Source organism: Thamnophis sirtalis, unplaced genomic scaffold (assembly GCF_051295495.1).
Source record: "Thamnophis sirtalis isolate CommonGarterSnake01/CBP01778 unplaced genomic scaffold, rThaSir2_p1.2 scaffold_4, whole genome shotgun sequence".
NCBI classification, from domain to species: Eukaryota; Metazoa; Chordata; class Lepidosauria; order Squamata; family Natricidae; genus Thamnophis; species Thamnophis sirtalis.
The window spans coordinates 83,670,974-83,686,028 of NW_028261384.1; the positions used below are offsets into that span (position 1 = coordinate 83,670,974).

Below are 15,055 nucleotides of genomic sequence, written 5' to 3' on the forward strand. Positions count from 1 at the left end.
TTAAATGAATGAAGATATGACTTACTATTTCTTCTTATTCATTAATTGATTGCTGCCCTCCTTAACTGAACTGAGGGGTTTTCCTGTGGCCGCCTATCAGCTGTTTCTGGTTCAGTCTTCTGCTAAGGCTCGCAGAGCTCTCCAATTGCAGTTGCTTTTTTAAAAAAACCCATTTGCTGCTGGTCAACTCAAGCTTCTTTAGACAGCTGCCCAGAGGCGGGGGGGGGGGGGGTTGGGCAGTAATTTACAGAACTCTCCTATTGCAGTTGCTTTAAAAAAAAAATCATTTGCCACTAATTAGTCTCCAACCAGGCACAGAGGGAAATGGGGAAGGGATTTACAGAACTCTCAGTTTGCAAACAGTAACAGAGATGGAAGGGACTTGGAGGTAATCTAGTCTAACCCACTGCTCTCACAAGATAGTATTTCTGATAAATGCCTATCCAGTCTCTTCTTAAAAGCTTCTAGTGACGCGGCACCAACAACTTCTGGAACTGCTAAAATTAAAATTTAAAACCTACAAACTACAGTAATATACAGTGTTAGATCGGCGCAAAGTAGCAGACGAGAGGTGCAAGTGAACTTCAGCACTTTTTTATTAGTAAGGCAAGGTAAAACGCTCTGCTGGCTGGGCTGCCGGAGCTCGCCCTTTAAGGAGGTCCGGCAGACCCGCCGGTCAATAACAGCGGTTTAAACTTCCTGCGGCTTGGGCGACCAATCCGCGGTGAGCATGCAAATTCAATAATGTATATCCATATGTATTGTGGCTGGGTAGGAGCCTTTGGAGCTGCTATCAGTGAGTGGTTTCAGGATGCTCCCGGGAGAAGATAACAAGCAGCTGGGGCTCGTTAAGGCTCTCCTCCTGTGGATAAAAGACTGATGGTGCCACGCCTTAGTTGCAGAAGTCAATGTCGTTTGTTTGTTTGTGAGTTCAGTTCCGTAACTGTTCGAATTCGTGTTCGTGATTCAAAGAGGCACTTGGATAAGTGATTTGCTTTCTGTAAACCTGGTTTGCTGTAAGAGTTTTGTTTTTGCATTTGCTGTGTAACTTTTTGCCAGAGACTTTATCTATGTTTATTTTGGGCTCGCAGCCAGCTTGAGCCGGGACTGATAAAGATATTTCCTTTGAAGTTCTGTCTGGCTGTTGTTTGTGAACAAGCAAGGAGTGGGGTCAGAACAGTATGTAACACCTCTTCCCCCCTATGCAGCTCACTTGTTCCTGGGATCTCGGCTGATGCAGTTGAGCCTGTTGCTCCTCTGGCTGCCTGGGAGGGAACCTTCTGGAACTCCTCGGCCTGCGAGTTGCTGATGCAGTTGAGCCTGTTGCTCCTTCGGCTCCCAGGACTCCCATCTCTCTGCTGGATGTCTTCGACCCCAGATAAGTGGTTGTGGCTTGGGTTGGATGGCAGCTCACTTTGGTGCTCGCTTGGTCGGGCTGGCTCGCACTCGTCTGTTTCTCGGCCAGCAGTTGAACATGCTCCTCATGGCAGAGACCTTGGTTGTTCAGGGGATTGTTCCAAGCTGGCGGATGTGGCCCAATCGCCCTGGTTTCTTAGTTCGGTGTCCCCCAGGCAGTGTCGGAGCTGGTCTATGTGTCTTCTCCAGGTCCTTCCGTCCTCTAGCTCCACTCAGTATGACTTTGGCCCGGTGATGGCCACGACTTGTCCTGCCAGCCAGGTCGGATACCCAGCATAGTTGTGGGTGAACACTCGGTCATTTATGTTGAATGCTCAGGTTGACAGAGCTGAGTCCAGGGGGGTTTCTGGGAGGTAAACTGGGTGCTACCGGTTGAGCCGGGACCTCAGTCTTCTTCCCATCAACAGTTCGGCTGGGCTTTTGGCGGTGGTTGAGTGGGGTGTGATGTGTTGGGCAAGGAGGAACTGGTCGACCTTCTCCTGCCAGTTGCTGGGTCCCATCTGGGTGAGGGTTTACTTGGTTAATCTCACCATCCACTCGGCCTGCCCGTTGCTAGCTGGGTTGAATGGTGCGATGAGTACATGCTGGATCCCTTGTTCTGTGAGGAACGTTTCCAGATCTTGGCTGTCAGTTTCGAGCCGTTGTTGGACACCAGGATGTCTGATAGGCCATGGGTGACGAAGAGTCATCGGAGGACTCGGATGGTGGCTTCTGTCATGGTGGTTGGCATGATGACAACCTCCAGCCATTTGGAGTAGGTCTCCACAATGATCAGTAATGTCTGCCTCTCCACTGGCCCCGTGAAATCCATATGTATGTTTGACCATGGGCCCTTGGCTGCCTCCCATTCTTGAGTGGGTGCCTGTGGTGGGTCTGGTTGGGTTTCCTGGCAAGATCTGCAAGCGACCACTCACGCGGTAATGTCCTTGTCCATATTGGCCCAACAAATGTAGTTCAGGGCTAGTGCCTTCATCCTCACTATTCCCGGGTGTCCCATGTGCAGAGCGTCCATGACTCACCTCTGTAGCTTTTATGGTATGATGACCCTCTCTCCCCACAGCAAGCAGCCCTCAATAGTAGACAGTTTGATTTGCTTACAACTTGGTAGCTCTGGAACTCTTCACCCAGCTTCTCCTGTGGCCACCCCCTCAATACCCAGTTCAGAATTTTGCAGCTTCTGGTCTTTCTGGGTGTGCTTGGCAATGTCTCTGGCAGTAACCAGGCTGGCTGGGTCAATGTCGATCAGCAGTATTTGGGCGGTGGGAGTGGGGTCTTCCACAAGTTCCGGCACTGGGCAGGGGCTGAGGGCATCTGTGTGGCTGATGTCTTTCCCTGGCCAGTGGACCAGCTTGTAGTCGTATTCTGTGAGGAAGATCGTTCATCTGGTCATCCTTGGGGATATGTATGGAGGGTCTATTGGTCATTGGCAAGGACTCCCAGTAGGGGCTTATAGTTGGTGATGAGCTCGAACCGCCTTCCATACCCATACTTGTGGAACCGCTTGATTCCTGCCACCGCAACCATAGCTTCCTTATCGATCTGGCTATAGCTGTGCTCGGCTGGTGACAAGGTCTTGAAGTAGTAGGCTACTGGGGCTTCCGATCCATCTGACAGGCGGTGGCTGAGTACAGCTCCAACTCCGAAGGGGGAAGCATCGCAGGTTATCAGGACAGGCAGTGTGTGGTTGAATTGGATGAGGATGCTGTCGGAGGAGAGAAGTTCTTTTACTTCTGTGAAGGCCCGGTCTTCCTTCTGCCCCCAGGTCCACGGCGTCGTGTTCCCCAGGAGCTTGTGAAGCGGTTCAGCAATGGTAGCCTTCTGTTGTAAAAAAAATACTATAAAAGTTGAACAGTCTTAAGAAGACTTGCAGCTCTGTCTTGTTTTTTGGGGTGGGAGCGTTCTTAATGGCTTTCTGTTGGTGGGGTGGCTTGCTGTTGGTGGGGTGAATGCCCAACCCATCTATCAGGTAGCCTAGGAATTCTATCTGCCTTATGCTGATCTTGCATTTGTCTGTTAGCTTTAAGTCCTTTTAGAAGAACCTCCCTAATGTCTCGCATACACACTCCATCAACTGCTCTATGGAGTCCCCCGAGATGAATACGTCATCAAAGTATGGCACTACCCCCAGGATTCCTTGCAGTAGCCGCTCCATTAGCGATTGAAAAAGTCCTGGGGCTACACTGACCCCAAACTGCAGCCTGGTACATTTGAATGCCCACCTTATGAGTCACTATGGTTTGTGCTTCAGTGGTGGCTTCATCCACTGGCAACTGCTGGTATTCTTGGGCTAGCTCCAGTTTGGCAAAGAGAGGTCTCTCATGTCCAAGATGAACCAGTCTTTCATCATTTCTTCTGGGTTTATGAATTCGCACCTGGTGGCCATTTCCCTGAAGCTGGCAACAAAATCATTTACTGTCACTCCCTCCCGTTGGCACTGGTGGTAGAATTTGTTATGGCTAACCATGAGAGCAGTGGATGGCACATAGTGATCCTCTAGAGCTTGTTGTAGGGTCATCCATGAGACAGATTCCAAATCTGCTGGGGCAATCAGGGTCTGTGTCATCTTTTAGATCTTGTTGCCACAGTACATTAGGTACAACGTTCGCTTTCTGTTGTCCGGCCAGTCCTGGTAGTTGTTGGTTTCCAGGAACATTCTGAATCGTACCATATATGTGTACCAGTCCTTCGTTTGCGGGTCAAAAATTGCTGGTGCTGGGGATGCCTGCAATGCCATCTTGTGCTGGTGGTTTCAGGGTTCTTTGTCCTTGGTGCAAGATGGCTGTGCTTGCGATGAGGAGTTCTCAGATCCCTTTGTCCTTCGATGCCAGTGTTAGATCGGCGCAAGTAGCAGGTGAGAGGCGCGAGTGAAGTTCAGCACTTTTTTATTAGTAAGGCAAGGTAACAAGCTCTGCCGGCTGGGTAGCTGGAGCTTGCCCTTTAAGGAGCTCCAGCAGACCCACCGGCCAATGACAGCGGTTTCAACTTCCTGCAGCTTGGGCGACCAATCCATGGTGAGCATGCAAATTCAATGACATATGTCCGTACGTAACATACACTAATTTCCAAAATAAAAGCAAGGAAACACAAGATTATAGAATGCTTCTTGTAGATGCTGTCTAGATTTCAAGGCAAATGCAAGCAAACTTTATCTTTACAAAATACTGTACTTACAAACATAATAGTTTGCAATGTACAGTACTATAAAAAGCAGAACAGTTCCTAAAGTGCTTACAAATAAACAGTACCATAGAATAACAAAAAAGAATATTTTAAAAGACTTACAGTATTTTACTGTACTTACAGAATTTTACACTTCTAGCATTCAATTCTAGCACAAATTCTCAAGCCCACACAACAGCAAAACAAACAAAGAAACAAAAAAATGTGGTGCCATACCCAGCTGCAAAAATCACCGGATCTTGTTTGACCATGTGACCAGGGACCAAAATAAAAAAGAATCCTACCACAGACAAGTCAAAGAGTTAGTCTGCAGTAGTGACTGAATCCAAGTCACATGGCTACAAAGGCTTCTTTTTTATCACAGTTTTGAATTTCTAACGTAAGTACCCTTTCTGAATAAATTTATTCTTGTGAAAATTCGCTAAATGAACGTTCAAACCTGAGGGATTAGCTATATTAGTTCCTAAGATTGATGTGTCAGCTGTCCCATGCCAGCTCATTCTATTTCCTTACCATCATGTTTGTACTGCAATTTGTAGAGAACAACAAAATGTGGAGGATAAAATAGATAGTGCCAACTATTCAGATCAACTTTGCCTATAATGGAGGAATCTGAATACCAATTAGGGTACTTAGAATCCCATAATTAGTTTCATTATCTCATACAAGCTTCACTTTCCTCTACTGTCATACAACTAACCATTTAAAAAGAGCCTTTCAATAAAAGCAGTTTATGATATAAAGCATAATTTTTTATTTAAGTTCAATAAACGTATCAGATCTAAATAACTGCAAAAACAAAACCATTTGGACAATTTTGTAATATGTAACTTTAGTCTTAACTCAGCTAAAGTGCAATTAACATTACTGAACATTAATTAATTTTATACTGCATCTTGCAAGATTGCGTTATATTACCTTCAGGCATCTTTGTTTTTTTGCTTGTGTTTTGGAAACCTCTCCTTCTGAAATTATTGAAATGCTTACTATTATAGCTTTAAGATTGTAGGAAAAGTTATGTAAAATTCCTTAGAATATATATTACCGTAAAGAAACAAGTACTACACAGTCTGTGGTTTTTGCTTGGTATATTTTTCTTTGTACACAAATGCCTGAATAAAAACAACAATGTATCTTTTCCCAACACAATGAGGCTGCATATCAGCTAAAAACTGCAAAGAATATATGTATTACATTTTAGCAGAGGTAATTCTATAAAATCATAAAGAGGAGTTCAAAGGCCTATCAGGTTAATGGTTTTCAGATGTCTGTGGTTTTAAAGGATTTAGAACTGACCCTGGATACAGGGAAAAAATGAGCAAGCTGTGAGCTGTTCAGGAAGTATCTGCAAAAGAGATTATAGAGTCCTGACAAGAGGGAAGCATGAGAAAGAAACTCAAAATAACCCCACCTTGATTTTGTATAGTATACAATGGGACATACATGCTCATTAATAAACAAAAATTGTCCAAATAGCTTAATGAACCAATAGTAAAAATAACATTCAAAATGTTAAAGGCAAAGTGCCAGGATAAATTCAACTGCCAGGATGATGTGCCAACGGGCTTTTATGTTAGCTTTTGGGCACTGCAGAGCATGAAAAGAAAGGGAGGAAAAATGCATTTCCATGTTTTACTTATATTGCTATAATATCTCTTTTTCCCTCTTATTCACTCATTTTCAGAACCAAAAAGCAATAAAAGAAAGCTTTTGTGAGAGATCACAAGAAGTCTACATGCCTCCAATCCATTATGTTCTGAGCAGATTATTTCCATAGCAGCCAAAACCTGCTAGTAAAACATATGCCTGTAATTTCAAGTGCAGAAAGTGGGAGTTCATGTTTTAAATTCATTTGGAGGGATAACTTGAAATGAAGACATAGCATTCCTTTTCCAAATAAAACACTGGAGTCTATTGCATAATTTTGCTTGCAATTCATTGCTTAGATTGGAATAACTAGCTAAGGATTTTATATTATTTTTTATCCTAAGAGAAGTAAGTAGCACAAAATCTTTTGAAGTGAGAATCACTATGAGTTCCATACAAGGGCAGCTGTCACTGAAAATAGTATGCATTCTTCCTCCACCTACTGCTCCTCCTACTCTTCCTTATGAATAGGGATAGCTGCAGCACTCTATTTTACCAATGTCATTATGTAGACATTTACTGAGAAAGTGCAGTAAAATTAATGTTGACACTGCACATCCTTTACATGTGGCCACAAAAAAGCCAGAATTTATCTTCACTGGGGAATTAGACCACTTCTTTCTCCTTCCTTTCTCCACTAAGTATGACAGGCTTAGTGTCTTCTTGAGATATGACCAGTACTGAATGATGGATATTACCATGGGCATCCAATTCCATAGATAGATAGAATAAAGGTTCCTTGCAGAGATCAGCATCCTAAGGATCTCATGTTTTTAATACTAACTCTTCTGAATGCAAAGACAGACTAGAAATAATACAGACAATGTGTATAGTGCATAGTGCATGACCAGGTGATACAATATCACTTATTCTTTTCTCAGTCTGCCTTGAAGAAGTATTTTGCAAACTACACTGGGCAAAATCAATGGTGTCTATTTAATTTACTTTGGATTTGCATGGTATTGTTCTCTTCTCACAAGTTCCAGAAGAGCTACAAAGATACATACAAGAACTGCACGAAGCAGGAGAACCATTTGGCTTAAAAATAAACCTGAAAAAGAGCCAGGTTATGTTTAATAAATTCACCAAAGGAAAAAAATATATATCTGGAGAAGAACTAGATATAGTAGACCACTACATATACGTTGGCAACAGATCTCAATGGAAGGTGATACAATAAAGAAAATTGAAAAGTGTGTTAAATGTGTTTGGCTAAGCATAATTTTTAAAAACAAGCTCCCCCAATGCCTGAAGAGAAAGTTTTTGATCAGAGTTACCTGCTTTAACATATGCTAGTGAAACATGGAAACTAACCTCACAATCAATACAAAAATTATGAATGGCACAAAGAGCCATGGAAAGATACATTTTTGGCATTACAAGACAAGATAGAAAGGCCTGTACATGGATTGGAGAATAAACAAAAGTATACAATATCATCAAGAGAGTGAAATAATTGAAATAGAAATGGGCTGGCACAAACAAGCAGAACTGATGGCAGATGGATCAAAGCAGTTATAGAATGGATCCCACTTAATAAAAAGCATCCATGAAAGAGACTCAAAACATCAGCAAGTATTGTGCCCCAATGGGCAAAAGAAAGCTCAGAACTGTATAGGTTGGAAACATGTGGAAGGAGCCTTTATCCTGCAGTGGATGGACAATGGCTAAAATGATGGTGACGATGATGATAATGCATGTGCACTGAAATTTTAGAAATCAGAGGTATGGGCAGGAATGAGATTGAGTCATCTTTCCCTCCTAATAAGAATAAGGATTTAGAAGACAAAACACATGATTTAAGGTGCAAGACACCAATTTTTGCTTATATCAAATTGCAGAAATGCAGATTTAGTAACCATTTGCACTGCGTGCAAAGACCAGTTGACCGACGCACATGTGGGTGCCGGAAACCCAAAGACCAGATGGCTGGCACGCACATGACAGTTTGGGCACTCGGTGCTGAAAAGGTTCGTTATTACTCATTCAAACAAATGGCAGTCCAATCTCTTCTTAAAAACCTCCACTGTTGGAGCACCCGCTTCTGGAGGCAAGCCGTTCCATTTATTTATTCTCACTATTAGGAAATTTCTCCTTAGTTCTAGGTTACTTCTCTCCTTTATTAATTTCCATCCATTGCTTCATGTCCTGCCTTCAGCTTTGAAAAATAAGTTGACCCCATCTTCTTTATGGCAGCCCCTTAAGATAATGAAACACTGCTATCAATCCTAGTCCTTCTTTTCATTAAACTAGACATACCCAATTCCTGCCACTATTTTTCATGTGTTTTATGTGCCTCCAATCCCCTAATCACCTTTGTTGTTCTTCTCTGCACTCTTTCGAGAATCTCAACATAATATATTTTTTTATATTGTGGTGACCAAAACTGAATGCAATATTCCAAATGTTGTCTTACAAGACATTACAACATAGCATTAACATTTTATGTAATCTTGATTCTATCCGTCTACTAATGCTGTCTAGGAATATGCTAGTTTTTTTGCCAGGTGTAGCACACTGCTGGCTCCTATGTAAGTGACTGTCCACCATCTTGCAGTTATTACTATTGAGCCAGGTACCACTGATTTTATATGTATGCATTTGTTTTTTCTTGCCTAAAAGTAGAATCTTACTTTTCTCACCACTGAATTTCATTTTCTTAGTTAGGGCCCAGTATTTCAATTGAATTAGTTATGACTGAGGATAGATGCTATCCATGAATTCCAGAAAGAACTTGCTTAGAAAGGTAGTATATAAATCTATTAATGGAACAGCTTTGATATAATACAAAGTACTGTTTACATTTTGACACATGTAATATGTCATTTTACTAACGTTTTCAAACCATTCCTTGTTTCAAAGTTCTTCAAGCATTACAATATGAGGCAGGGTGGTTCCCCGCCGCCCTACCCCCCCCCCAATCTTAATCCTTTGACAAAGAACAGAATAAAGCTGGATCACTTCCAAGACCATTAACAGGGGAAAATGTTTCTCCAGAAAGATAGTTTGAATAGGTCCTTTCAGATTATAGTAAACATTATAAACAAAGTAGTTTTGAATTCCAGCATTTTATAACAGAGAACTCTGTAAATATATAATATTATATTCAAAAGCAATAGACACCCATATAATACTGCTGCTCTTCAAATAGCATTGGTTGCAATTTGCATTGGTGGGCTTCGAGGTGCAATTTAAGGTGCTGGTCATCATTTTTAGTGCTCATCATCAGACAGGGCCACGTTATTTGAAGGATCTACTATCTTCTATTTTTTCTGCATGTGCAATAAGATCAGTCAGAGTGTCAGCTCTGCCAGGCACAGCATGATGCCTCACAAGCATCCTGCCCGTAAAGGCTAGAAAGTATGTGTGTGTGGGATAAATGAGCAATAAAACTGTGTTTGTACATGATGGGGCTCTAAAGATACTCTTAAAGCAGATTTGGAGGAAGACACAAGGATGAATGTACAATGCAAGATGGTTTAGTTTGCCGGGGGGGTGGGGGGAGCTAAATTGTACATCCTGCAGAGCCAACGATTAATGGTTCTACAAAATAGCCATGATTCAAAGGTTTTGGGATACTTCAGCTTTGTAAAAAACCTGCACCTAGTCAAGTGCCAGGATTTTGTAACTATCCCTAAATTGCCTCAGACCACTCCATCGACTGCACCACTAAAAGAGTGTATCACCCAACTAAGAATATCTCACCAGTGATAAGGAAAAGTTTGGATGAAGCTAGGGAAGCAAATAAGAAGCAAGCCAATAAAAAACACATGAAGCCTAGGAACTTTAAAGTGGGACATAAGGATTGTCTATCTGTCTGTCTATCAATCTAATTCTTACAATCTAGATAACCGTCCAAAAAATTGGGATCAAAGTATGTTGGACTTTTCCCCATAAAAAGGATTATTAACCCAACGACTATAGAACTTGTACCAAAAAGGCTCAGATGCATACACTCTGTATTTCATTGCAGCATATTGAAAGCAGAGATCACATATTCCCTACACCCTTTGTCACAACCACCTCCTGATCCCATTATGATTGAGGGAGAGCAATACTTTGAAGTCGGAGATTTTTGGACTCCTGTAGACATTGGGCAAATACCAGTACTTGGCAGCTTGGTAAGATTTTCCTTCCTCAGAGACTGTATGGGTTGATTCCTAACACATTAAGGCCTCCAGATTGCTTTAAAAATTCCATAAGCATTATATAAGATAAGCCTTATTGTACTGTCTTCTAATTGGAGAATTTTTGTGTCTCTCTTCCTCTTCTCTTTTTTCCCCTCTGTGGGACTGATGTCTCTATCAAGGGGAGCAGAATATCAGATCTGCTAGGTGCAGCTTGATACCTCACAGGCATCCTGCCATCAAAGGCTAGAAAGGGGAAAGTATGATAAATGGGCAATAAAGCTGTGTGTGTATGTGACGGGAAATAGGGAAGAGGGAATGGCAGATGATGAAGGCCAGAGAAGCTCAGCAGCAGTTTGCACTAGAATACAAGGCCAGGCACCTGAGAAAGAATGTCAATTACCTCAAAATATTTCAATGTTCTCAAAACATCTTAGCATGTTCTGACTGGATGAAGATAGATTGGTCTCAGGGAGGGGGAAGGTTGGGATGATGGGAAACTTTTTGTATCTTTTGAGTGTTTGAAATCTAGACTGATCTTACTGCAGCCAACATATCTTTAATAAAAGAACCTTTTGCTTCACCCCAATGGAGTCAAGGGTCTTTCTTTCCTAAGGCAACAGATTGGGGCAGATCTGACACAGAGTATATGTACTCAAGATCCCCCCAATAAAACAATGACTTTTATTAAGATGTAGGAAGTGTGACTTTTCTGACCTGACACTCCTCAGAGATTGTATGTTTCTCACTCTAATGTAGTTCCAGAAACCTTGGCAAATTTAGCTTTTTCCCCAGATCTTGGGCAAAGTACCAGGTAAGCTCCTGGCCGCTACAAACGTCATTTTGTTTTATTGTTAAGCTATGTGTGCCTATGACTTTTTTTTAATGTTCATGCTTTAGCCATCCTTCCATCTTTCTGAAGATAGTTGGTATAAAACAAAGAAACTCACGGGGTAATGGTACAACATTCTAGACAAAAGAGAATACAAGGCATTTACTTAGGTTTATTTCCATCACTATTCTATTTCTTCATTGTGTTTACTTTCAGCCACTGCTAAGCCTTGATAAAATAAAATTGTGAACAAGTTTTAAAGCAGTGATGAAAAAGATAACACAAAACTAGACAGACAACCACCTTTCCCCCTCCCCCATACTACATGTCACAACTTGAGTAATGGCTGGTGGGGGGGGGGAAATCAAAGGATTTAATATTTGTTGAATGGTTTGAAAGTATCATTTATTTTTCTCATGACTGTCATACCAAGGGGAAATTCTATAATTACTCAATAGTTATATTGACTATTGAGGTCCAATCGCTTATTCAAAGAACATGCTGGCAATTAAATAGAATGAAATTTAACTACAGATTTTTATGACCTTTAATAAAAGATATTGATGATACTACAGATTCTGTTCATGGCATATTATTCAACAAAATGCTCTTCATTTGAAATTGATTTCTTCAAATGTGATTGAACCAAGAAAAACAATTTCATGACTATGTTTTGAAAATGCTAAATCTGTTATTTTGTTTTCCAATTATATTTCTCATCAAGTATCATATTTTACAAGAAACGTGCAATGGTATAAAATTATAGAGCAAAGAAAAGGCAAGCATGCATTTTAGTAGTTTGTACAAGACTCTGTGAGATATCTTTTATTACATCATATGCAAACATTTCCTATTAGGGGCACTCTGCTTGGTTTCTGTTTTCTTATCTCACATAAAGATATTTTGCTTGTCAGAATATATGTTTTCACCTACAGAATAGAAACAACACATTTCTTATAATAGTAACCACAATAAAAATAAAATGACAACAAATTTAAACTAATGTCCTTTATATTTTGACAATAACTGATAGTGATATTCTATGGAAGAAGTACACTAACAGAACTAAACATATTTAATGTTTTTCCTTTCAAATACTAGTTGTAAAGAGATTATCTGCTATATTAATGGCTCTTGGCAAACATGTATATTTCACCATCCTTCTATTACAAGTAGTAACAATTGAATCTTTTATATTTTATGAGAATTTGATGGTGAAGATCTATTTTGTATAACTCCTGCATGGTTCATTATTAACATGAGAAGAAACAATTTTATTATGTTGTTTAGTAATGCATGTTCTTTAATCCAAGTTGAAGAAGTGACCAAAATGCTCTTTACTGAAAGCAAATTATTATTTCAAGCAAATTATTATTTCTTTTTATGCACCTTCTAACCTGGAAAAGAATTATAGCCTATGCCCTCTCAGGAGCCTAGTTATCTGTGTGAACTTGCACTTACCTGCCTGGTTTGTGGTTACATTGACTGAAACAAAGTGCCGTGTTGCTGGATTCTGGCCGGACACACCATTCACTGCCTCAATTTCAAAGGTATAATTTGTGTGAGAAAGCAGGTCTACCATCATCACAGAGGTGTTTTTCAGGTTGTTTTGATGTGGAAGGTACCTGACATGACTGCCACATGCCTCACAGAGCCCAGAGTGCCAGTTGCACTTCTTGCATGCAATATAATAAGACACATCTTTCCTTCCACCAGAATCAGCAGGAGGAATCCATTCCAGAAAGACACTAGTCTCGTTAACATTTGAGATGGCACTCCGAGGTGCAGAGGGGGGTCCTGGTATGTAAAGTGAGAAAAATAAAGTAAGAATCAGATTCAAATCCCAAGTTCCTAGCTAATATTTTCAAAGATAAAAGAATTATAAATCAAATCTTCAGACAGGACTGGAGCTATGAGCCATTGGATCCCAATCTGGGAATGCATTAGCATCCAACACTTTCCCATCTCTTCTCAGAGATCAAGACAAGACTTCCAAGCAAGATAATAGCCTCCCAACAGTCTAGCAATTCTTTTTGTAAAATGTGTTTTTATTTTCCATTTTCATACAGTCATATATATATACTGTACATAACCGGGGCCATACAACATTAAACAATAAACACAGCAATTCCTCTTGGCAACACTACCCCCCAAAATAGGAATCCAATATACCTCTTCGACCCTCCATACACCTCTTTCTTTCGCCCCCGTCCAACTTTCCATCTTCCCCCCATCATTCCCCTCTACCCTACTTCCCCTCCCCCTCTACCACTCCTCTCTCCCAGTCCACTCCCTTCCTTCCTTCTCACCCTCCCTCCAATCCTCTCTCCCGCCCTCTCTACCCCTCTTTCTTCTATCCCGCTACTCCTCCCTTTGGTGTATTTCTACTATATGTCAATATATTCAGCTTGTCCTATTTTTACAGTGAAAATAAAGAGAAACAGTATACATGTGAAATCGCATTGCATTGAAATCTAACACATACTATTTATCCCCCCTCCCCCCCAACACTCCAAGTCTAGCAATTCTTTTAGAACAAGTGTATTTTAACAATGTATATTAAACTTACAAAGCAAGAAAATCCCTTAACAATGAACACATAAATTCAAAACTTCCTTCCCCACACAAAAATAACCCTGTCCTCTGTTCTCCTAAATATCTTCCTTTTTAAGAAGACTTCTGGTTTTCTACTTACTCTTTTAGAATTATTATAAGTGTATCAGAACTGTTTTTTTAATTGTGAGAATGCTACAGTTAATTTTCTGTATAAATTGCACTACAATTTCCCTGAATGTTCATATATTTTGATCTACAAACACTTGTTGAAAGAAATTATCTTATAAGGTATCACAAAATAATAGTACATTGTGAGGGTAAATTCGAATAAATTAAACAAGGGCCCAAATTTCCTTGTGTTTTCTAATTATCAATCTATCAAATTCATCTAGAAACAAATGGGTGCCTGGAATTTTAAGTTGTAGCTAAAATAATATAAACAAAGTAAAGGAACACATGCTCGCCACAGAAGTTAACAAATGCTAAGAAGACTGTTAGCATTAAGCACTCGGATCCAGGTTAGCTTTGATAATGGTGATGTTAAAATAACTTGTTATAATTCCAAATTCTAAAAATTTCTTTATTTATATTGAAGATTCTGTTATGCATGATCAATCATTTATACATCATTCATTAAATATATATATATATATATATATATATATATATATATATATATATATATATATATATATATATATATATATATATATATATATATATATATAAGAATTATCCCAGTAATGTTAATTGTATCAATAATGTTGGCTGCTATGACAAATTGCATATTTATATATTCATTTGTTTGTTATTTTACAAATAACTTAAAGCAGTGATATATCCAACATATGTTCTTCATTCTATTTTCCCCACAACAATCGTTAAATGAGCTGGGCTGAGAGAGAATAACAAACCCAATGCCAACCAGCTGGCTTTTATGGCCAAAGCTAAAACTCACTCTCCTGGTTTCTACCCTGATGCCTCAACTACTAGACCAAATGGACTAATATAACTATGAAAATGATCTGCGTAATTCTATAAACAGGGATGAAACTCCTGTCCTCTTTCAAGTCTTTATTCCTGACTTCCGGTCACTAATAAATCATCTGTTAATCAATCAAATTTTACTTCAATGTAAGTGTGTCTTGGTCTCTTATTTTAAAGTTGTTTTAAGATAAATGTTTTTCCTTCAGCATACACAAAAAAATAAGCACTAATCTTCTTTAAAATCAAACTGAATTCTTTAATTATTATCTCTTTCCTGAAAAAAAGATGTGAAAAACTACAATGATGCTCA

General features: G+C 39.9%; 1 protein-coding gene across 11 annotated transcripts in view; it reads right to left on the bottom strand.

Moving 5' to 3' along the window:
* EPHA5 (EPH receptor A5) overlaps positions 1-15,055 on the bottom strand; it is a 223,685-nt gene that overhangs the window by 67,831 nt on the left and 140,799 nt on the right. For 8 of the 11 annotated variants that reach the window (XM_014062024.2, XM_014062025.2, XM_087713222.1 and 5 more), the window contains exon 5: positions 12,664-12,999. The exons of the other annotated variants lie outside the window; for them this stretch is intronic. In XM_014062024.2, coding sequence (XP_013917499.2) covers positions 12,664-12,999 — 336 coding nt within the window. The remainder of the gene's footprint in view (positions 1-12,663; positions 13,000-15,055) is intronic. 11 annotated transcript variants of the gene reach the window in all.